The sequence below is a fragment of the Euprymna scolopes genome, chromosome 1 (genome assembly GCF_053919585.1).
Source record: "Euprymna scolopes isolate OS-2025 chromosome 1, ASM5391958v1, whole genome shotgun sequence".
NCBI lineage: Eukaryota > Metazoa > Mollusca > Cephalopoda > Sepiida > Sepiolidae > Euprymna > Euprymna scolopes.
The window spans coordinates 192,169,255-192,195,428 of record NC_136482.1 but is presented as its reverse complement, the minus strand read 5'-3'; the positions used below and the strand labels follow the sequence as shown (position 1 = coordinate 192,195,428).

General features: G+C 34.1%; 1 protein-coding gene across 4 annotated transcripts in view; it reads left to right on the top strand.

The window, feature by feature from the left end:
- LOC145278532 (uncharacterized) overlaps nucleotides 1–26,174 on the top strand; it is a 409,834-nt gene that overhangs the window by 189,643 nt on the left and 194,017 nt on the right. For all 4 annotated transcript variants that reach the window (XM_080130667.1, XM_080130669.1, XM_080130668.1 and 1 more), the window contains exons 8-14: nucleotides 1,485–1,565; nucleotides 5,204–5,364; nucleotides 8,252–8,567; nucleotides 13,034–13,157; nucleotides 15,114–15,318; nucleotides 16,554–17,436; nucleotides 24,307–24,579. In XM_080130667.1, the coding sequence (XP_079986793.1) occupies nucleotides 1,485–1,565; nucleotides 5,204–5,364; nucleotides 8,252–8,567; nucleotides 13,034–13,157; nucleotides 15,114–15,318; nucleotides 16,554–17,436; nucleotides 24,307–24,579 (2,043 nt within the window). The remainder of the gene's footprint in view (nucleotides 1–1,484; nucleotides 1,566–5,203; nucleotides 5,365–8,251; nucleotides 8,568–13,033; nucleotides 13,158–15,113; nucleotides 15,319–16,553; nucleotides 17,437–24,306; nucleotides 24,580–26,174) is intronic.

The window sequence follows — 26,174 nt, the reverse complement described above, 5'->3', positions numbered from 1 at the left end:
TTTTGGCGAAAAGATGGAGAGGGTAATAGGTCAGTTCTTTCGCCAGAATTCTTGTAAACTGGTACCACAGAAGCAGTTTTCAAGCAGTCAGGAAAGTAAGATTCGTTAAATCATTTGTTAAAAAGTTTGGAGGGAACTGAAGCAACCTCAGCGGGACATATTTTAATAGTACAACTGGGATGAGATCAGGTCCACATGCTTTTGAGGTGTCCTCACCATGATCTTAAATTGAAGAAAAAGTGAATGAAGGGTCCGCGTAGTCTGCAACTAACATCACGTGGACTCTTCATTCACTTTTTCTTCATTCATTTTTCTTCAATTTACTATTATGGTGAGAAATTTTTTTTTTAAAATACTGACAAAGGAGTATAACTCCGAAATATAAATTTTAAGCAAATAATACTTGTGTATTTTTGCGTTGTAATTTCGCTTCAAGCGTATTTTATATGAAATTCATTATAAAATTCAAATTCAGTCAACGTTTCTAACACAGAAAAAAACTATTCTGATATATATATATATATATATATATATATATGTATATATATATATATATACATATATTTGTATATACACACATATATATACATATCTATATATATAAATATGTATGTATATATATATGTGTATATACATATATATATATATATATATATATATATATATATATATATATATATATCAGAGTAGTTTTGAATTGTAAATGTCAACGTAATTAAAGAAATAAATTATTAGATGGTCAACATCATGAACTTTGGAATATTGTCTTTTGTCATTTATTCACTATGTACAGGGTGTCCACAAAGTCTGGCTACATTATGCAACCAGACTTTGTGGGCACCGTGTAGATTATGCCGCCAGACTTTGTGGACACCCTGTATATATACATATATACATATACATATATATATATATATATATATATATATATATATATATATATATTCATTCGAAAATTTATGATTCAACAAGAATACAAAATTTTAAAGAGATTTCCTTAATCCATTAATTTCCAACAAATAGCACCTGTCATCAGGGGAAATGTTTTTAGCAAAGTGAAGTTTATATTATATAGCACATAAAAAGCTTGAATGAAAACCTAAAAGCAACAAATATATACTATTACTAATATGTCTGTATCTCGTATATTAATTTTTTTTTATCTGATTGGGACTTTGATTTTACATCATTATACAACTGTAATTTAAAAGTATTTCCAAATTTCAGTTTTATATATATATATATATATATATATATCAGTTAATTTATATATATATATGTATATATGAAACCAATCGGCGGTTCGAATCATCCCCCCCCACTTAGAATAGTAACAGTAATTGACTGCAAAATTTCCCAGTTATTTAGTCGCAACCATTTACGTATCCCGCTTTTAAATATGCAGTCTATTTATTAAAACATAACAGACTACGTTGTTAAACCGATATGATATGATAATTGTTATTTTATTAACGTCACTTCAGGTTACAAAGATATCATCACGATTCTAAAAGGAGCCACTAATATCCAGATTGTGGAACCGACAAATACTAAGAACTATTTTGGTAAGTACTTTCTTTTAAACACAACATTATATATATATATATATATATATATATATATATATATATATATATATATATATATATATATATACATATATATATATACATATTTATATATATACATATATATGTATATACAGTGATGATCATATTTATTGGCACGGTAAAATAAAAGTTAAATTTTGTCTAATAAATTCTAAAAAAGGGATTAAATTAAAGAAAATAACAAAGTATATTATGTATTTTTAACTGGCCTTTCCGATGCAGCGATCGGATTTTAGAAAAAGTAAATAACAAAGGAACAACAAACATAATTGCAAAAAACCCTTGTTCAAAATTATTGGCACGATTTATTTAATAATCAATTGCATAGCCTTTGGCCTTGATTACCTTCCTCAGTCGCTTTTCATAGTTTACAACCAAGTTGTTGCACTCTTCAGTAGTAATTTTAGCCCACTCTTCCTGACAATAATCCTCCAATTGAATAAGATTCTTAGGCTTCCTTTGCATTACCCTCAATTTTAATGTTCTCCATAAATTTTCAATTGGATTAAGGTCTGGGCTTTGTGATGGCCACTCCAAAACATTAATATGATTGTCCTCAAGCCATTTCTTAGTCAGTTTAGCCGAATGCTTTGGGTCATTATCTTGCATGAACCACCAACGACGACCAAGTGAGAGCTCTTTAGCAGAGTCTTTCAGGTTTTCATCCAATATTTTAACATAATCTTCCTTTTTTATGCTACCTGTGACCTTAACAAGTCGCCCTGGTCCAGAGGTAGTAAAGGATCCCCAAAACATCAAACTGCCTCCACCGTGCTTCACTGTGGGTATGGTGTTCTTAGGCAGGAAAGCTTCGCCAGATTTTCTGTAAATATAAGACACTTTATTAAGGCCAAATAACTATTTTCGTTTCGTCAGCCCATAGAACACGTTTCCAGAATGCAACATCTTTATCAATATGACGTTTTGCAAAGGCTAGCCTTGCTTTCAGGTGCATAGGCTTCAATAAGGGAGTCTTTCTCGGACGACATGCTTTTAAACCAGCTCTCTTCAAAACTCTACCAACTGTATGTCGAGATACATTCACTCCAGAGGTGCTCTGTTCATCAACAATCTCCCCAACAGAGATCATTGGGTTTTGTTTTACTTGTCGAACAATTTTCCGTTCATCTCTTGGAGAAAGAATCCTTTTCCTCCCTCTACCCTCTAAACTCATAACGTGGCCTTGCGATTTGAACTTGTTTATTATGGCTCTAACAGTGGATTTGGGAAGGTTTAGCTTCTTTGAAATCTTATCATAGCCCTCCCCATTGGTATGGCATGCTACAACAAGCTTCCTGACGTCTTCGCTGTGTTCCTTAGTTTTAACCATGGCGATTGAAAATTATAATTTAGTCACTTATAATAGTTTAAATAAATCGCTATCTAAAAATTATCTGAAAAAAATTATTCACTGAATTAGCGTTAAACAAGCATAATATGGCTATAAAAAAGTTCAGAAAGCACGTAAACCGGAAATTGATTGATATTATACTGATACTAAAAGAAAAACAAAGCCGTGCCAATAATTTTGAACAAGGGTTTTTTGCAATTATGTTTGTTGTTCCTTTGTTATTTATTTTTTCTAAAATCCGATTGCTGCATCGGAAAGGCCAGTTAAAAATACATAATATACTTTGTTATTTTCTTTAATTTAATCCCTTTTTTAGAATTTATTAGACAAAATTTAACTTTTATTTTACCGTGCCAATAAATATGATCATCACTGTATATATATATATATGTGTATATATATATATATTATTGGATTAAAAATGATCGAATTCTGTTCGTTGAATCTTTCGTCGTGACTATATAATTTCATAATGTACGTACTATAATGTTGTTTTATGAACGTCACTTCAGGGTATGTTAAAGAATTCGAGATTAAAATTACACACTTAGACAGTCAAAGTATGCCATCGTTTTTCTTTAATCTAAAACCAGACCCACAAAATCCGCCCAGTTCCCAACCGCTGCAATCAAGTCTCTCTTGATTGCCTACTTTCAGTTCGTTATGGGTCTCTTCCTTTTTCCATCGAGGTTTCATTGGAGCACTTGGTTAGTAATTGTTTCTTAAGATATTTCGGCTTAGCCTATACGTCGTTATTGACGATACCACCGGTTGATTAGTGTGATCTCTGACATCTTGGTTGCTAATTCGATCGCTCTATTTGATCCCTAGAATTTTTTAAAGACATTTGGATTCAAACGCGTCTAATCTTGTCTAATTTTGAGCTGCGAAGTTTCACTTCCATATAATTTGGACAAGACATCAAAATTAAACACACAAAACTAATTTATAGGGATACATTGAAATTCAATATTTTGATGTGTTTATTTAATGTGCTCCTTAAAAATCTAATGTATTAAACTCACTATGTCTGTATGTCTATCTGTCTCCATTTTTTCAAAGTACATCTCCTCAGAGACGCAATGTCAGAGAGTGGCGTGAGGCGGTTCAAATGTTTGCATTTTTGTGAACCATTCTTTTATGGCTCATTAGCCGATAAATAGATTTACTAAAGGTTCCAATCGAAAAATTGGAACTTGACAGATGTAAATCGACTCAAAGTGTTCTTGTGCGCATTCACAAATATACGTTTATACTTTAAAGTCGGTTCATTTTTTAACTATTTCTTATACATCTGATGATAGCTCAAACGGTAACGACTAAGGCTGGAGCGCTAAATGTTTTGGGTTCGATTCTAGCTGATAGCGCCCAAGTTATATTTGCTTTTTACTTCTAAAATCATTACTGTACATTGGGTACAACATAATAATTAATAGAGATTTAGCTCTATAATAATTAATACGAAATTTGCATGGATTAAAATATCATATTTAAGCGTATCTTACGACTGAGTCACGCAGGGGTGGAACTATTAAATATTGGGTATAACATAAAATCAATAGAGAATTGGCTTTAAAATAATACGAAATTTGTATGAATTAAAATATCATATTTAAGCGTATAAGCGGGCGCCCTGATAGTAATATATAACAAACTTTGTTGTTGTTGTTATTGTTGTTGTTGTTGTTGTTGTTCTTGTTGTTGTTCTTCTTCTTCTTCTTCTTCTTCTTCTTCTTCTTATTATTATTATTATTATGTAAATGTAATTAGTTATCGGTTTATTAAATTACAAATTTTATTATTTATTACAAAAACAGCAGCAGAAATATATCTGTCATAAAAACATTGGCTGTTATATAAAATATAAATGAAAAATTCAAATTAAAAATAAATGAAAATACAAATTCTAAAATTAAAATATTCATGCAAATTAAATATCATCACTTCAATTGCACCAAAAATAAATTATCTTGACCAAATCTCATGACAGCTGTTGCATTTAAAATGCAAGGAAATACTGCGAGAACTGTTCTATGCTAATCAAAGCTGATCAAAGCTCCGTCTGTCAATTCATTGTATTAAATCAACTTTTTGTGATATTTGAGTCTTGGTGGCACGCCATAGCAACACAATTTACACATGTGTTTGTTTTTAACTAAGTTAGCCAAGTCATGTGAACGGTATTTCAATAATTAAGTAAGAATTTGTTAATTACAGTCAATTTTAAATATTTTTTTTTCAGCTGTGAGAAATTTTCTGGGTAAATTCTATTTGAACAGCCAATGGAAATTGGTGAATCATAAAAGATTCGTTGCAGCCGGCACGATGTTCCGTTACCAGAAAGGCCCCGATGGTCAGCTTTTGGTTGCACGAGGACCAACAACAGATTCCCTTACATTTGTGGTGCGTTATTTTGTTTTTTTTAATTATTTATTACATTTGCATACATGGTATGTCGTTTTAGTTAAATTTTTTCTTGTGAAAAAAGTTGTAAATTTCCGTATGTGTTATCCACATTAGATTTCGTTTCCCACTTGCAATCCACTACATATTCAACATTGCGCATTTTTAAAAGTGATTAATAATTAATTAATAGATAAGGCTGTCTGCAGATACTGGCTTCTTGACACAAGAAAATTCACTAAACACTGATGTAATTTTTTTTTTGTTTTAAAAAACTCAATCATGTTCTGCAAAATCTAAAACCAAATTTTTCCTCTACAAAATAACAACGCCAAGCACCGCGCATACAGATATGAGGAATTTGAAACATAAAAGATTTTTTTCCAAAATTATTGGATTCTGCACAAGATTTTTACGTTTCTAACATGAACTTGTTTTGCGTTGGAAAAAAATGTGTTCATTCTCATGGTGCTTATGTCAATAAATTTTTGTTTGAGCCGACATATGTTTATCTTAATTTAAAAGTTAAAAACAGCAATAACTTTCTTGTTAGCTTGATAGCAAAAACGTTCCGATTGCTGTTATTTTTTTATTGATGACTGTCCATCATCATCGCATCCGATGAACAACTACAAAAAAACAGCAATTGAAACTTTTTTTTATAAACCTAATAAACCTAACAGAATTGGTTTCTGTCTTCCCTTCTCTGCCTTACTATTTTTCATCTCCTCTCTATATCTACAACACTATCATGATTCGGTCCTGGATATGACCTTAAACTATATCCAGTGGTGAGGCCCCAGCTTGCGGGCTTTGGGAAGTATGGAGCCACCCTTTAATTGCCATTGCTCCCAGGTCCATTCTGACCAGGAGTGGTAGTACTTGTTAGGGTCCCAACTATGGGTTAAATAGAAACTGACTTGAAAACAACAAATATATTCTATTTAAAAAAATTTCTTCAAAATCTTTGGATTCGGCATTAAATAACCCGAAAAGGGTTGATATGCCGTAAAACAAAAACAAACAACCAACCAACTATCATGATTGCATCGATGAGTGTGTCTTAGTTCATCTGCGCCGTGTGAACATCTCTGAGAATGATCCTATCGTCCTAAGTACGTATCCACTAGCTCCTGAGTATACGATAATCACATATCCTGGTTCGAGCAGTGGTTTCTAATAAGTTCATGTTTTTTTTAAGATCCTTGAAATCTGTGTCTTATTGCTGTCTGAATGGATATTACCGTCATTGTACGGTTGGCTTCATTAATTAATTTTCCCCAGAGAAATAATTAGCTGAGCAAGAAAACCATTGCCGCTGAAATTAAAACATATAACTTATATATAAATATAACTTTTCATTCTGCCTTCTGAAAAAAATAAAAGCTTCAAGTTGGATAGCTTGGCACTGTGTGGAAGAAATATCACAAAAAATTTATTTACCCCTGGTTGCAATAATTAGTTGGTGGAATTTCTCCACATGGAGCGATCGATGGTGTGACAAACCAGCCAACATTATATTTTTGTTTTACGAAAATCGTAATAAATATATGACTCCCTCAACTACGGTCTTTCTTTTTCAATACAAATGAATTGCATTAATATCTTTTAAGAATTATAGAATAATATTTTCTACCGGAACAGTAGCAGAAACTCGTAATGAAGCGAGCAACCAACATAAGACATTGCTGTTTGGAAGAAACAGCTTAACTTGCAGACATGTATATAAGCAAATTAATCGGATGTTTTAACTTGTGGGGTATTTCATTTCTGTCTCCAGATAATGGCACGTAACCAAGAGAGAATATTCAGAGCCTATCTCTTTCTGTAGACTTGTATATTAAAAAGTTTATCGTTTTTTTAGGTAAATCATTCCGATATACATATAATTACTGGTCATTAGGAGAGTATACGCACCGTTTCTGGGCCATCTCTGTAGCTTTTTTTCCCCGTATCGCCCCCTTAGTAATTTGAGGCTCCATTATCTGAATTGTATTTAACTGAAATGTTCAATAGAAACAAAACTGAACGTTTAATGATTTTAACGTTTCCCGCCTCGATCAACGGCTCAGTCTCACGTGACGTTCAAAAGTTCAACACTTGCACAATTAAGACGCGCTTGTATTGAAAAAAAAAAAAGGAAAATAAACCACAGAAAAAAAATGAAATAATTAAGTAAGTATATACAAAAAATATAAATGACTAAATAAAATTAAATAAGTGTGTATATAAAACGCATGAATAATTAAAAAAAAATAGATGAATAATAAATGAGAAAGAAAAAATCTTGCAAAGGTCTGTCCTCTTCCTCTATCGTCTTTTTTCTTGTGTTTTCGTCGATCACTTTTCACAATACAATGCAATACAATGTTTTTATATAACGCGGCCGCATTCTTCCAACCGTTGATCATATTTACCGGTGGCAATTCTGGGTTCTTTTATCTCAGTTACTGGCCCAATTGCTTGGATATCTTCGGCATTGTGGTTTGCGACCTAACATTGATTTTCCGACGTCTTATCTGTTAGAACAGAGCACAGCGTTTGAATCATTAGATGAATAGCACATCCCATTTTATTCAGGTAAATGCATATTCCTTTTCGGGGATTAGATTTCAGTCCACAAATGCAGAAATTCCGTATTTGTTTTTATATACTCATTATCCGTTGTTCTGTGTCGTTTTCCAATAGTTCAATTTTGATCCATCCTCCTTCCCCCCCCCCTTTCAGTGTATATTGGGGACATTTTCTTGTGTTTTTGTGTGTAGCATACGTTTTATTAACTCTGGATTGCTGGTCCAACGAGTTCGTTTGGTCTTACCCAACGTCTTCTGTCTTTTAAGAAATAATGCATATGAAAATGACGCCTGCTTAACCCTCTCTTTTCTAGCTTGTCGGAAAAGGAGATCCTGCACAAGTACACTACGAGTATTACATCCCAGGAAAGGGTGATTTCAGCAAGCACGTGGTGCGTAAACGGATGGGAAAAACGAAGAGGAAATATTTGACATCTGAAACCAGCCCAAAAGCACGTTCCAGCCGACAACATGAAGAACCCGAGAAACGGGTACGAATTGCCAAAACTTTTCTTATTCCTTCTGCCGACACTCCACTTCCCAGTGGGGATGCTCCACCAAGAAGGTCTACGGTTAATTACAAATGGAAACACGGTGTTTGGACAAAATGCTCGGCCTCTTGTGGAGAAGGTTAGTACTTCTTATATAACAATACACATCGCGTCTCTGTTTCAATATCATATTTATAAATTGCAATCTCTTTTGTAACAGTTGAATTACAACTGCTGTCCTATGTAAAAAAAGATAAAGTGTATATGTCAGTTCTGTAATCTGTCAAGGCAAGAAAGAGTGCCCTGAGCGATACCTCCACAAATATGATAGCAGTACTCTATTATACGACGAACCTGGTTCTTTTACAGACAGAGGATTGCATAAAAGATTAGGAATTTTCCGAAGTAATATGATGATCCGAACATTTTTACATCAATTTAAGCAACGTGATGCAAGTCTTTCATTTTAGGGCTGGGATAAGGGTACATTCTGAAGCTCAACAAAGGAGCAATCTTCCTCGAGGAAAGAACCGTTAATTTTATCAAGGGGTAATGAAAGCCCGAGCTCTAGTGGTGAAAAGAGAGAAACTTGATTTTAGAGGTATTAAAAGTAACAAACCACTTATCTCCCCTCCAATGGGTCATGTGCTGCAAATTGGGGTACAGAAAGTCAGAAGGATCTTGATCATCAATGCTCTTCAAAGTTCTACCATAGAAAGTAGTGTCGTCTGCAACGATGTCAACGAATAATATCAGAATATAAGTTGTAAGATCATTTATGAAGATCGGGAAGAGGGTTTGGCTTAGAAAAAATCCTTGAGCTTTTATAGATCTACCAAAGAGAAAAGAGTTGATAGTGTGGATAAAATTTTCAGGTATTCCAAAGCTAACGAGTTTGTGAAGCAAACATTTGTGCCAAGTTCTATCGAAGGCCTTTGATGTGTCGAGCTTTCGCAATGAAACAGAATTTCAATCAACAGTTTAAATGATATATAATATCTATTACAAAAATCCGTATTCTTTGTTACTGAGAAGATCATATTCGCTTAAGTGGGTGACAACTGTTTTTTTTGTTTGTTTTTTTTTTACATAGGCGTCACCACTTATGAAGGCCGAGAGTCCACTCAATGATAAGGGTTAAAGAGTGTAGAGTAGTCAAAAGGACAATATAGTAATCGATAGTAATGGAAGTTCGGTAAATTTGTTAACTTAAGTGGAACGGCTCATCAGAAACTTGTTCACGTTGGACTTGAAGACAACCATATTATAGACAGCTGGAAAGCAGGAAAACGGAAGACAATTCCACAGGCGTGCAGTTCTAAGAAAAAAGCTTTGATCATGAAATCTACGTTTAGGTTTAGGCACAGATAAAGAGTGGGGGAATTATTGATAGTGTTTTCAGCTAGACGAGTGTTTCTTGTGAAAGTTTGGCTAGGGGGGCCATAGATTGAAGCTCAGTCGAACACTTTTCATGAAAATAACGATAAAGCAGAGACAAACTCGCAACATCTCTTCTGTGAGGCAGAGGTTGAAGCCAAGAGAAAAGGACATCTCCCACAAGTCTATTCTGAACTCTATCAAGGAAGGACAAGTCCTTTCTAGCAGCTCCTGCCCAGATGTGGCAAAGGTATTCCATCCTTGGACGTATCTGCCTGCTTCCCATCTGACTACAACTCTTGATGTGTTCAAGTCCAACGTTAACAAATTCCTAATGAACCGCCCCCTTAAGTAAACACTTCATCAAATCTCCACACTAACGTAATGTACGTACTTGCAATAACCCTTATCCCTGAGTGGCTTCCGGGCCTTGATAAGTGGTGACCACTGTGTAAATATATATATATATATATATATATATATATATATATATATATATATATATATATGTGTGTGTGTGTGTGTGTGTGTGTATATATATATTACCTCGAACACTCTGGATTGTCTGATATCTGCACCCGATTTAAGCGTTTATAAGTTATTAATTCCTTGCATTATCTAGTGGCAATTGTTTGATAGCCTGTAGGTAAAGGCTTAGCAAATGGAGTCAGATATATCTTCGTGGCTGTTTTCGAATCTCCATGACCGGCAGGAATTGTTATCTTACACTGATGATTGCTTAAGCATGAAGCACTAGTATCTGTAGGTATAAAAGAATAATTATTATTTAATTATAATTACACACACACACACACACACACACACACACACACATATATATATATATATATATATATATATATATATATATATATATATATATATATAGATGTTATTTATTTTTGTTTTTGCGATACGCTTTGAATAAATTCAATTATTTACGAAAGTGCATTTCTGCCTAAATGCGAGTTGGGAATAATTTTCCCTTTAACCAACTTTGTACCCCCACATGAGGAGCGGCATACATATTGTTTTTAAAATATAATTATTCACTGACACGTGTTTCGTAGTCTACGACTCATCAGAGTAGCTGAATCTAGCGAGATTCGAAATCGGGACCCTGCGGTAATGCGCCTAAACCTTTTATCCGCGCGTATATATATATATATATATATATTATTTTGAAATTAGATTCAGCCACTCTGATGAGTCGTAGACGACGAAACATGTGTCAGTGGAGAATTATATATATACCGCTTCCCACGTGGTGGTATCAAATTGGTTAAAAGGAAAATTATTCCCAGCTCGCATTTAGGTAAAATTGCACTTTCGTAAATAATTGAATTCATTCAAAACATATCGCTAAAACCAAACCAAACAACATCTCTCTCTCTCTCTCTCTCTCTGTGTCTATCTCTCTCTCTCTCTCTCTCTCTCTCTCTATATATATATATATATATATATATATATATGGATAGATAGATAGATGGATAGATATAAATGCAAAATTTGAAAGAAACTCTTTACAGCATGGATATTTTGTTGTCGTTAAAACATGCTCTAATGACTATTACGACATATTCTTTACGTGTGAATGATGATTAGGTTTCTAATTTTTCTATGTTGTTTTTATGACGAATAAAAGATTTCTCCGTTATTCATTTTGATTCCGCGATTAAATGATGATTTTCTGCTTATACATATTTCTTGTAACAATTTCAAATCCGATATCTTGCTTTTGGTATAAGTTATTATCAAATGATATAATAATAAATCGATTTGAAATTTTATGGATGATTTACGCGGGCGTTTGTGTATGTTTATGTGTGTGTTGAAGTTTAGTGCCATAAAATGGTGTGGTTTCAGTGGTTTGTATATTCTATTAGTTTGTTTCTCGCACTGGTTTTATTCTACTTCAGTTGAAGTTTTCAGAAATCAAGTGCTTCCTGGGGCTAACACTTGATCTCTCCATATATATACTTGAATATTCTATTAAAGTTTACCTCTCACAAACCAAATTAGTAAATAAATTGAGAACATTAGTTCCCGTTCCTCAATTGACTATTTAAATATGTTATGTCATCTTTCTTTTGGTCCTTTGGCTTTACTGAATTCCAGGATATGAATTCATCTAGTCTGGTGGAGTTACTTAAGGTCACTTGAAGAAGGTGCACTATTCGTCGTAAAGGCCAGTGTGGGTTAGCTATACAGATGCGGTCTTATTTGGGCTGCCAATACTATATGATTTTGAATATTTTGTCAGAATTAACTTGAAAGGAAAAATATCCTCATGCCAGGTTGTCCCTGTATATAGATAGCTGAGATACTCGTGGATAGTGTCTAGTAGGCATTCAAGTTCTCTCAAGTGTATTTGTTTATCCGCAAGCTTATGCATTGTGTAGTTGTATTGGTTGAGGGAACGGATTTAGTTTAGTGAAGTATCATAATTGTTTTTATTGTGCTTTATAATTTATTTTAATATTTCTGTTTTCCTCTTTAAAAATTCAGATTATTTTGGGAAGGTGTTTTATTATAGTTGCTACATCATCACTAGTTAAATGTTCAGTGCGTAATTTGTCTTACCGGACGAACAGGTTATTTAACTAAACATATGACACGTGTGTTATCTATATATCTATAAAGTGAACGTGTCTGTCTGTCTGTCTGTCTGTCTGTGTGTCTGTATACATTTCCCTACGCAATAACTGTCATTTTTTAATCTACAGACTCGAAATTTGATATACAGGGTACTGACTTTTGGGAAAATCTTTGTAATCCGTTTTCGGCCAGTAATTTGGCTGTTAAGGGGTCAAAGTTCAACGATTTGACCTTCGAGAACTTTACCAAACTCCTCCGACAATTTTTGGTCTAAACACTTGAAATTTAAGATATAGGTTCCTTTGACATGGATATAACTTAATAACTTGATTTGAGCCCAAAACAATAAATGTTAAGGAGTCATAATAGGGGTCAAAGTTAAAAAAAATTGACCGCTTTTTTTTTTTTTTTTGCTCAGCATACACCTCCAAACACCCGGGCAACGCCGGGCTGAAATGCTAGTACTCTCTAAAATTACAAAGGGTTTACAGCCTAGTCTACCTTACTGTTTAGCATCTTGTTCCCATCTTGTGTTAAGGAAAATGACATCATAGCTTAAAAAGAACTCGCTAATGCATCGCTAATCATTGCGACACAATCACTCACTTTATTTTTATACAATTTTTGCAGGTGTACAGCGTCGTGCAGTTTTGTGTTATAATATGGATAAAAGAATCCCAGTCGAAGGGAAATGTGTCGACTCTGAAAAACCTGATGATATGAAAAAATGTGAAATGCCGTGTGATGCTTCATAGTAAGTAGTAGATTGGCTCATTTTTACTTTTACTTTTACTATTTGTTTACATTACATTTAAACTTCTGCAAGTTAGTACAGTCAGGGAAACATGAAACAGGAAAGGAATTCCAAAGTCTACCAGTTCGAGAAATAAAACTATTAGAGTAAAAAAACTTTCCGGCATTAAGATTTAATCGATTTTAACAGTAAAAAGGGTGGCTTTTGGCAACTTGTCAGGTTAGTCGGAAGTATGTACGTCGGAGTGGGAGTGGGGGTAAAAGTGCTGTGAGTTCATCAGAGTACAGTCCATAACAATACTTGTAATACAGGCACAAGGATACGGCAGTGTGGCGATGGGACAGAGGTTGAAGCTTGGCCGATAGGGCGGGAACTAATAGATTCGAAACTCTTTGTTCTACCCTGTCTAAAAGTGAGTGGATGCAACAGCCTAGATATTGCAACAATACTCCATGCATGGGCGATATATGTTTTGTAAATATATAAGATACTCTTTGGTGTGTGTACTTTTCTAACACGGTAGAGAGAGCCCACCTTATTTGTAGCAGCCTTCAATGTATTTGTTTCCATTCGTGTTGTCTGTGAATGTTAGGTCTGCGATTTTGAACGATGAACTCTCATGTATGTATCACACACGTACGTATTTACTGATATTAGCTTTGAAGATAATTATGTTATAATCCGTAGAGAAGCAGTCTCATCATAACGTGTTTTTGGAAACAAATTCTGTAATGTAGATTCCGCTTAATGTCAGACACACGAAGAAAGAAGTATCGCCTATCTTCGCAGCATCTTTATTTGTATTTCACTGTTCATTAAGATATAATATTTGTTGACACAGGGTGCTTTATCCGCAGAAATCTTGATATTGGACCCGTACTATCAACCAAACTCCAACCTCTGTCTCATCGTTGAAATGTTGCATCACTGTACCTGTTTTACAAGTGTTTTAATGGAATGTGCTCCAACAAACTCAAGGCTCTTGTATCTCTCTCAACGTAAATAAGCAGTAAAATCCCACCCCACAGTATAGAAATCCTTAGATGTTGGAAAGCCTTCTATTGAAACTTCTCTTCAACTACTAGACTTTGGAATTCCCTCCTGGATCCCTGCTTCCCTGACTTTACTGACATGCAGAAGTTCAATTGTAGTGCAAATAGACATATTGCTGCTCAACTCCCTAAATAGTATCCCTGCGGATTTGGTCCCAATCAGTAGCCCCTTACGTCTAAGTGACACTGTGCCTTGTTTGTGGTGAAAAATACAAACATAATAAACATAAATAACTATTTGATTTCTTTAATTAATCCCTTGTCAATATAAGGAAAATATTTCATGAACTGTTGCTTAAAATTACGTCACATTTAAACACCCCTGGTGGCGTAAGTTTTAACAAGACTATGTTACATGGTCATTATTCATTTCTCGTCTTGGGATGTCGCTCGCGAGATCTCGTTTTCTTCATTGCTCATTACACAATATATATTCAATTTTATTGCTTGGCAAATATTCTAGGGAGTTATTTAGTTTATTCTATTAGCCACAGAATGTCACCAGAAAAATATTTGATGAACCGTCGCTTCAAATTACTATCCTAGGTCGGAGGTGTTCTCTAAGAGCACTATTTTTACACGTCGGTGTTGTATGACGTATTGCTAGATAAGAGACCAAACGTTAGCATTCACTCCTCATTTTGAAGTCGCTTATCAGATCTCATCTCCCGATCTTATATTCAATTTTATCGTTCGCTGCTAGTCTATGAAAATGTGTATTTTATTCTGCCAGCCACATCGTATGACAGTGCCACCAGCCTAAATTATAAACGCTGCTTTGTTTTTATGACGATTTCTTTTCAAATTTTATCTTGTTCTTTAATTTTTATTCTTCCATGCGATAATCATATCCAATGACCCGCCATCTCAATGGGTATCTGATATAAGAATTTCTGTTTTTCAGCTATTGGGTCGACGGCAGCTGGAGCGAGTGTAGCAAAGAGTGTGGGGGTGGTGAGATGTCATTAATATCGATCTGCGAACACGTTACACCGGCAGGACGCATAACAGTGGAAGATAAATACTGCGAAGACACAATGGGTCGAAGTCCAACCAAAATGAAAGTGTGTAACGAACACAGCTGCCTCGAAACATCAGTTCCAAGAGAGGTATGTTATAAGAAAGTTCACTTATGTTTCTGCTCTCTAATAACCTTTAACAGGTAGAGACCTTCCCGTAGTTTACCCCCTACTTTTATCTATCTATCTATCTATCTATCTATCTATCTATCTATCTATCTATCTATCTATATGACCTTTAAAACAAAGATGGCAACGTAAATAAACGCACGATGTGAATCCTTCTACACGTTTCATTTCCAACATTATATGACCATGCTTATTTCTTTCTAAGAAAAACAATTCTATTTTTTCTAATGATTAATGAAAAAAATCTATATATTAATATACGTATAATGATTGTTTTACGTCAACAAAACAATCTGTAAAATGTGCCGAAGTTTTGATATGTTGAAAGAACTGATTGTGAAGATTAATAAAACTCTGGATCTTGGAATATATATATTAATATATAATTACACACACACACACACACACACACACACACACACACACACACACACACACACACACACACACACACACACACACACAGATACAGACACCCACACACATGTAATTAGTTTTTTTCGAAAAAGAAATCCAGCAGAGTGCTCAATTATAAGGAAAATCCTTAAATAAGAGGGTATTTATATTTTGTTTACAGACATTTTTATATGGATCACGTCATTGAGTTATCTGATGAGATGATTCTTGGCTGAAGAGAGCTTGATGTGGGTATTTGAAACGGTCCTAACTATCGGGATTGAAACCGATGGTACGAATGACTTGTCCCATCTAAAAACTTTCTGTAAACAATATATATATATATATATATATATATATATATATATATATATATATAGTCATCCAGATACAGTACTGTTTCGTTGTATCACAATTCATCATTGCGGCTAGACTAGCATCTTTCTTTCCCTAGCCGGGTATTGGACCTACAACCATCGCGTTGATATTCGGCAATTCCACTCACCGGCTCATGGGATTAGTGCTCTCAAATGACCTCAGCAAATGCCTATTTTAATAAACACTCGCCCACTGCTTTTACAGTGCTCGAGCTTCCTGTTTATTTACAAACAAACAGCGAGCCTCACATAATTGCCAATTAAGTAGTAGGGTAGATACATTTACGACATAGTAAACCCTGGACTAAGTGAAGAGTAATCAGGAATGATACATATTCCACATTAAAGACGATACAACATCAGTCAATAAATGATATAATCCATCTATTTACATGCATGTTTCGTATGTTTTTGTCTTTTCAGGTTCCATGTTGGGAGTCTTTGTACGGATGTTGTTCCGACAGGCGAACTGCTGCTTCCGGTCCTGAACAAGCCGGATGCCCTGAGAGACGAGCCGGTTGCAAAGAGACTGAATACGGATGTTGTCCCGATGGTATAAATGCAGCGCGCGGGCCAGCGTACTATGGATGTAGAACAGGCTGCCAAGAGTCTGATTATGGATGTTGTCCTGACGGTGTTAATGCAGCACGCGGCCCGGATTATTACGGATGTCAGAGCGGTTGTCAGGCGACTGAATACGGATGCTGTCCTGATGGCGTTAATGCCGCACGCGGACCGGAGTATTATGGGTGTAGAACAGGGTGCCAATCATCTGAATACGGATGCTGTCCTGACGGTGTGAATGCTGCACGCGGACCCAATTATTATGGATGTAGAACCGGGTGTGAAACGTCCGAATACGGGTGCTGCCCTGATGGCGTAAATGCTGCTCGTGGGCCGGAGTATTATGGCTGTAGGACTGAATGCCAAGAGTCTGAATATGGATGCTGTCCTGATGGTGTGAATGCTGCACGTGGACCAGAATATTATGGATGTAGAACCGGGTGTGAAGCGTCCGAATACGGGTGCTGCCCTGATGGCGTAAATGCTGCTCGTGGGCCGGAGTATTATGGGTGTAGGACTGAATGCCAACAATCTGTATACGGATGTTGTCCTGATGGCGTAAATGCTGCACGTGGACCAGAATATTATGGGTGTAGGACCGGGTGCCAAGAGTCTGAATACGGATGTTGTCCTGATGGTGTAAACGCTGCCAGAGGAGAAAGATATGCAGGATGTCCTTCTGTTGCAACACGCGTGTTACCCGAAACTGTCCCGACTGTTTCCGTAGCGAAAGAGAGACAGGGTAAGTTTTCATTATAAAATATTTAACTCTTCTTTCTTCGTTCTTTGAAAAAAATTATCGCCCCAGTTTTCAGTACTCTCAACTTTTTTCCATCACAATTTTATTTCACTTGTTACTTTCACTTCAGCCGTGTAACATTGAACTCCGGCTGAATACGACTGGTTCTCTTTCTGCTTAAGACCCCGTAAGCTTAATTCTTTAATTTTAGACATTTTTAGAATCAAAATCAAGCAAGGCTTTTTGATTGAAAATAAAATAAGGATTATAGATTTAAGACCAAGTATTATTATTCGTAAAGACGACAAAAGTGGTGCAAAAATTTTATCGGTCCTGGGACGTGTACTATGATTTCAATAAATAAATAAAAGAAATAACATATTCCTTTCTTTAGTTTACATTGAGAATTAATATTACGGAAAAAGACTCTTCTTTTCTTAATATTATTAAACCAAATAGAAGTTATAATCAAAAGTAAAAAAAATCCAGAAAGATAAGGAAAACGGCCGTAACAATATTTGAAAACTACAGGACGTTTCATCTTATTTTTTTATTTACTACACCTGCCGTTAAAAATGAGGCTTCGTCAGTGTTCACACTATTATTTCCATTCATATAGAATGACATCTCAATCGGTAAAGTGCAAAAGAATTAAAAAAGAAAACGTCTCAAACTGGAAAGCGTTAAAAAGAAACAACGAAAAAACGTATAAATAGGTACAGAAGCAAAAAAGGAAAACAGAAAGAAAACACCGCATTTTTAGATATCTATGGCGCGTGTAATGAGAAATAATTTTGTAAAAACGTACACCTGCAATAAAACTCAAATAATTATCAAATGTACCAAAAGGTTGTTTGAATGAAAATTATGAACCTGAAAAGAGCAGCTACGTAAATAAGCAACAAACTTGATCAATTGTCAAAAAGAAGATAAGTTAAAAGTATGTCATTTAAAAGGTGATTTTCGGCAAAATATTACACAGGTGTAATGAGAATCAGGTCAATCCAGTGAAAAGAAAATGGACGATAAAACGCCTTTTGTGGGTGACTACAATGACAATGCCGTCCCAAAAGGTACGTTTCAGGTAGTCACAAAGGATGCTTTTGTTAGTTGACGACTTGGGACTCAGAAGAATCATCCCATCGAATTCCATTTCTCTCCTACCATTAAACCATTCAAAACCGTCACCAACACCCTGTATATTTATTGTCTCCTACAATAAATATACAGGGTGTCCAAAAATCACTGAAGGATTTTGAACCTAAATAGATTCTTTATTTTTGATGATATATTTCTGTAATTTTAACACAATCTGACTAAAACATTGCGAAATTCTTATATAAAAAAATGCAAAATTCAAACAAACTTTATTTATACAAAAAAATGTCTTTTAAGCTTCGCATATTTGTACTCTTTCCAAAACATTAATCATGACAGATTTCAGAAACTCTGGATTACGATTTAACTTCCTTATTTCTTTCCTGATGTTTTCTTTCAATTCTTGCAGGCGTCGGGGTTTGTTAACATAGACTCTTTCTTTTATATATCCTCACAAGAAAAAGTCGGTGTTAGTCAAGTCTGGGAAACGCGGTGACCATTTGAAATTGTCATAGCGAGAGATAATGTTGTCGCCAAAGCATTGCCTGATAAGCTCTACAGTGTCTCTCGTTAGTAGAGAGCTATATATATATATATATATATATATATATATATATATATAGCCAGTAGAGTTTAGTTTCCTAGAAGTATATCCAATGAAACAACATGTGTCTACCAAAATAGTGCTCAATGAGTGAACAGAGCAGGTATATTAATTTTATTTATACAACTTTCGACGGTAATTCTTGGCCTGAAGACGTAATCCCCCAACGCGGGTGATTACAGAAACATGTATGCACATATGTAGCCATTAATGAGAGCTATATATATTATTATTATTATTATTATTGTTAATATAATTATTATTTATGTAAATACATTCATATCTTACTACGATGTGCAGACCATTTCGATTATAATAGATCTCATCAGGCAAGAAAAATTCAAAATTAAAAAATTAAAAATGATTCAGGACCATTTTCAGTTTTTGAGGAGATAAACTTAGTTGTGACTGTTTTTTAAAACGGCATTATTTTTGCACCAACCTGATATATATATATATATATATATATATATATATATATATATATATATGTGTATGTGTGTGTGTGTGTGTGTGTTTGTAAATATGTTTCTTCAATTATTTATATTTCACCTTTTATTTATACCAATACTTTAATTTATGAAGCTCGATATAATTACAGAGCATATAAAAAATAAATGACAAAAGTCTATGTTCCAAACTTCATGATGTTGACCATCTTACTATTTATCCCTTGAAGTATGTTGACATGCAACATTCTTGACAACACCTGTTTCCTAGCGCAAAATCATTCATTTAATTTTTATACCAATCAAAAATTTATTTCGCCCTAAAATCACCAGAAAAAAAAAACACTTATCAATTTTGAAAGAAAATAACTGCATATGGACATGATTACAAAATTGCAATTACTATTTTTTTTCTTTTTATTACGTCATCTTTGAATTTTCAAGTAAAGTCACCCAGTTGAAAATCCCGTGTTAATGCATTATATTCATTTTGACATGCCTTAATAAAAGATATTTTATTTAATATTTTATTATTTTATGATTAATAATTAGTCTCTATACTTACTTAGATAATATTGATAACTGTAAAATCTATAACGTATGTATTTATATTTATCTTAGATTAATTGCTTAATCTATTGGTTTAGGTCCCGGCAGTAACGTTTGTTAATTAGACTTAAATTTTACACACCTTTAAATTTTATTTTATTACTGTTGTGGTGGCAACTACTTATTTGCATATGCGAATAACATAACACTATAAATGGCAAGCCTAGGTTGGCCTTGGTGTGTCTTACTCAAATGCCACCGGAAGTGACGCCGAAGAGCGTACATGTCCTCCCACCAAGACTCTCTGACTCGACACCGTCATTTGTACATATTGTAAATATACCTTTTCTTTAATACACTTATTATTGCGTTATCTTGTTGTTTGCGTCTTCATTGTATTTCCTTACTAATTATTGTTCAACCTTGCAACCAAAACAATTACGTATATAAATATTTTATTACTTTTAGTTCTACATTAACCATACTTTTTTTTTCATTTAACTTGTTTTAATTAATCATTTTAAAAATTAATTTAAGATATCTCTTTAACTTTTTCTTTTTAAAAATGTTTTGTTTATATACAGTACCGGCAAAAAGAAAGTCTGCACTTGTAATTTTTTCAAAAACTGCGAATTTAAGCTAAATGTAATGTAACTGTTTAAACAACCTATACCTCATTTGCTTTGCCTTTTATTTCTCTATAATTTTACTTGTTCATATTTGACTTTTAATTGAAATATTCTAGTGTTCACGTCAATTAAAGAAATAACTGCAAATTGAGGAGGCAAAAAGAAAGTCCGCAGCAACAAATTCGCTTAAAACCAAATTTAATTATCGCCCTTAAATCAGTTTAAAATATCCACCAACAGGCAACAAAACATCTCTAATCGTAATTGTTGCTGTTCTAAGTTATACAACGTTACATTTAGTTCATATGACACGACTTAGTGATCGTCAGGAGCTCATTAATATCCACCATTCTGGTTTATTCAATCAAGAAATTGGCCGCAGATTGAAATATGATGAAAAAACCGTACGAAAGACTGTGCAAAAGCACCAAAACACCGGCAGTCTTCGTGATGCCCCTAAATTTGGCCGTACTAGAGTTATTTCTAACAGGGAAGACAATGCTATCAAGATACGCAGCCTAAGAAAGAGATTTGAAACGGCTCCCCAAATCTAAAACAGTGCAATCTTGTTAAAAAGTGCTCTCTTTCTACTGTCAAGAACAGATTAAAGGAATTTAATTTTAAAGGATATGTTGCAAGACGCAAGCCAATGATTTCTGTAAAGAATAGAAAGCGCTGTCTGGACTTCGTCAGATGCAATGAAGATCATGACGCTTTTAGCGGCGAAAGCAAGTTCGCTAGGTTAGGCCGTGATGGTAGGCAGTACCTTCGTCGAAGGAAAGACGAAGAATTTAATCATAGGTGCTCAGTTTCAACGCTGTAAGGTGGTGGAGGTTCAGTTTTTGTATGGGGATTATAAGTACCAATAGTCCAGGACATATAGTTCGCTTGCAAGGTCGAATTAATTCGACCAAGTACATTAATATGTGCATTTTCTACCCTACTTAGGTCGGAATTTGGATGATAATACCATCTTCATGCAGGATAATGCTCTTATTCACACAGCTGGCAATGTCAAGAGGTTCCTGAAAGATCATGATATTCCATATTTGATTTGGCCGCCTATGTATATATATATGTATGTACATATAATTATATATATATAACATATATATATATATATATATATATATATATATATATATATATACATACAATATATATAATATATATATAATGTATATATATACAATATATATAATATATATAATATATATATATATATATATATATATATATAATGTATATATATAATATATGGCGTTGAGTGTATTGTTTCCCTAAATATCCAGACACACGACAGGCAATTAACATTACCAACTAATAAAAACAACGACACAATCTATAAGAACCTAAATAAGACAGGCATTCAAATAACAAAACTAAACTCTTTAACAATTAGGGATCTAACACGTAAAATTATGACTAATAGCAACACTAACACCAAAGCCGGAATATATTCCATACCCTGCCTTGATTGTGGAAGAATATACGTAAGAGAAACTCAACGTAATTTAAATAAAAGAATGTAAGAACACAAAAGAGATATAATATATATATATATATATATATATATATATATATATATATATATATATGAAATATATATATACATACATATATATAATCTTTATAGATTATTATATTATTATATTATATTGATCCTAACCGACGTTGCCCGGGATTGAATGATGATCAACGAATATTTCACACTCCTATATTTTTATTGTCATCAAAATCCGTGAAATCGCTCAGGAGGAAGCTTCACATGCCTCCATGCAGTATAGTAGTCCAAAATTTTCCTGATCTACATTAATGATCTTCCAAATCATATCCTTACATCATTTGTAGACATTTATGCTGACGACACTACCATTTATGGTACCACATCTAAGACAGTAAACGACCAAGTTCTCTCCAATTCTCTCTCCTCTGATCTTGAGCACATAGTACAATGGGGAAAGGAGTGGCTGGTTACTTTTAATGCATCTAAAACCAAGCTTCTCTCTTTACATCATCAACATTCTAATCCACATTTGTCATCAATTAAAATGAATGGCTCTCGTCTTCAGGAGGCCTCAAGTTTTGACAAGCTTCTGAGCTTGACCATTACTCCTGATCTTAAATGGAACACGTATATCAAATCTGTTGCCAAGGCCGCTGGAAAAATGGTGGGATCTTTCTATCGATCCGGTAGATATCTCACTGCTGATGCTATTCTCTATCTATATAAGAGCCAGGTACGTCCAAGGATGGAATACTGTTGCCACATCTGGGCAGGAGCTGCTAGAAAGGACTTGTCCTGCCTTGATAGAGTTCAAAATAGACTTCGTAGCCTCGTAGGAGATGTCCTTTTCTCCTCCTTGCAACCTCTATCTCACAGAAGAGATGTTGCGAGTTTGTCTCTGATGTATCGTTATTTTCATGGAAAGTGTTCAACTGAGCTTCAATCTATGGTCCCCCCTCGCCATACTTTCACAAGAAACACTCGTCTAGCTGTAAACACTATCAATAATTTCCCCCACTCTTTATCTGTGCCTAAATCTAAACGTAGATTCCATGAACAAAGCTTCTTTCTTAGAACTGTACGCCTGTGGAATTGTCTTCCGTTTTCCTGCTTTCCGGCTGACTACAATATGGTTGTGTTCAAGTCTAAAGTAAATAAGTTCTTGATGAGCCGTTCCATATAAGTTATCAAATTTACCAAATTTTCATTACTAATGATTACTATATTGACCAATTTCTACTGTACACTCTTTAACCCTTATCCTTGAGTGGCCTCTTGGTCTTGATAATGTGGTGATGCCTTTGTGAAAAAAAAATACATGTTATTCTACATTGCCCTCTAGAGAAACTACTGTTTTATACAATTATTTTATATAAACTTTCTTCTATTTTAGGACCCCCCCTCCAAAAAAAAAGAAACATTAAGAAATTTACGTGCGGGGTTTGAACCTACAGAATACATTATGCAAAAAAAAAAAAAAAAAAACAACAACAAAACAACAAACAAAAAAACAACAAAAAAAACAAAAGCACGTAAATTTTCAATTCTTATACAATTCTTTGCAGTTAATGAATATAAATTAAGAAATTTACGTTATGAGTTTGAACCTACAGACCACGTTATGTAAAAACAAAAAAAACAAAAACAACCAAACAAAAAAAAAAGGAACACGCTATCAACTTACTTACAGTAGAATATTCACAGTCCGTTGTTCTATCGTTGTTGCTAATCGACGACATAGAAAAATGGCTTTATTGATGATCGATAAATTAAAATTTTCGATTATCGATTATCGGTAATTATCGAGGATATTCTGAGACAAAACTTAACTAAGATCACTACCAGTTTTGTAAATTTTAAAGAAAATCTGTTCAGCCGTTTCAGAGTCTATAAGGAATAAATTCATACACATACACAGACAACGTTGCATTTATATAATTGTAGTGATAGATTTTGTGTTGACTTTCAAATGCTGGAGTACAAAAAGGTTTACATATTGCAATAAATAAATGTTTCCATTTTTCTTCCCGTTTAAAGAGGTCTGCACCCTGCCGCAGGAAAAAGGTACATGTGGTGATTACAAAGCCCGATGGTCTTATGATGCCTCTTCTGGAAATTGCGTTCAATTTTGGTATGGCGGTTGCGGTGGCAACGCCAATCGATTTGAGACCCAACAGGCCTGCCATTCGGCTTGCAAAGGTGAACGACCCAAACCAACTGTCATATCACCAACGGAAAGAACCAGGGAAAGACCGAGGCAAAGACCAAGGTTAACACCTACAGAAGTACCAAGGGAAGTTCCAAGCACAGGTGAGAATTGTAGTTTGCAAAGAAAAAGCGATATTTTTTAATTTTAGCGGCAGGAAAATTTTAAAGTTATGTAATGGTACTTTTATATTAACGGTTCAACCCTAACCGTAACCCTAACCATTGATCACAGCCAAAAACCGCTTGCGTTAAATTACATAAACTTATTTCATTTTCACTTCCGCTTCCTAATAAGCGGAAGTGATGCCGGTATATATAGCGAGGAAAAGTCCTTTCTTATTAATACCTAAGTAATTTTTATTTAATTTTGAAACTCTACATGAAAAAGTAGTCTTTGCTTTGAAAATGCTTCTTCGGAATGATTTTAATTTAATGAAATTTATACTCTTATGAATTTTTTTTTGGGTATTGATATTTATATTAAACATTTTTCTATTTATTTAAAAAGAAAATACAACTTTGTTATATATAGTCGTGGAATTCCATTTATCTGCTAACTTGTGTATTCTTTTAAACACTAATTTTAATTAATTCTCTATTAGTTTTTTCAGTTTTTTCTTATTGAATACTCATCTTTAGTTAACTATTACGCGTAATGATATTCATGCAGATATTCTACATGGTTTCTACTTGCGTAAAAAGGTTATGATAAACACAAACCTCTTTTTATATATACTAGCAGTTCAGCCCGGCTTTGCTCGGGCCCTATGTACTGTTTAGGAGCGACGTAGGTTTTAATTAAGGCTAAACAATCGAAAAGAGGGGATGACTTTCGAAAATATCGTCGAAAAAAGCGACCCCTCCCTGCAGAAAAGTGCCTAGTAGAGGGTGAAGATATTAATGTTTTTAGCCAATTTTTCGATATTTGTTGTCTGAAGGGTCGAGCTTCAAAACAATACTGATCTTGTGAAAATCCGTCGCTTCTGTCGAAAGTGTTGGGCAGACATGCAAACATACACACATACATGCATTTATATATTGTTAACTCAAATTTTCGACCCAAACCGATGAAAAAGCTTACCCTATCCCTGAATACTCTTTATGTAAAATTTCAAATGTTTAGACCAGAAATTTTCTGAGTAATTTGGCAGAGACTGAAGCAGTCAATTTTTTAAAAAGTTTGACCCTTATTATGAACCCTTAATATTTATTGTTTTGAGCTCAAATCAAGTTATTAAGTTAGATCCAAGGAACCTATATCTAAAATTTCAAGTGTTTAAACCCAAAATTGTCGAAGGAGTTTGGCAGAGTTCTCAAAAATCAAATCGGTGAACTTTGACATTTAAACAGCCAAATTTCTGTCCGAAAACGGATTACAAAGATTTTCCCAAATCTCAGTACCCTGTATATCAAATTTCGAGTCTGGAGACTTAAAATTGACAGAGCTATTGAGTAGGGAAATGTACACAGACAGACAGACACAGACAAACATTTTCACTTTTATAGATATATAGATATAGATAGATTTATGTATGAGTATATATATATACCTGTTTTAAAAAATTGCCTATCAAACTCCTCTGCTAGTTTTTGGTCTACAGGCATGAAACTTAATATATAGGGTGTTCGAACCCATGCGAAACTTTACATGTGGGTTTTAGCCGGGGAAAATCAGTGCAAAAGTGTGAAAATAAAAA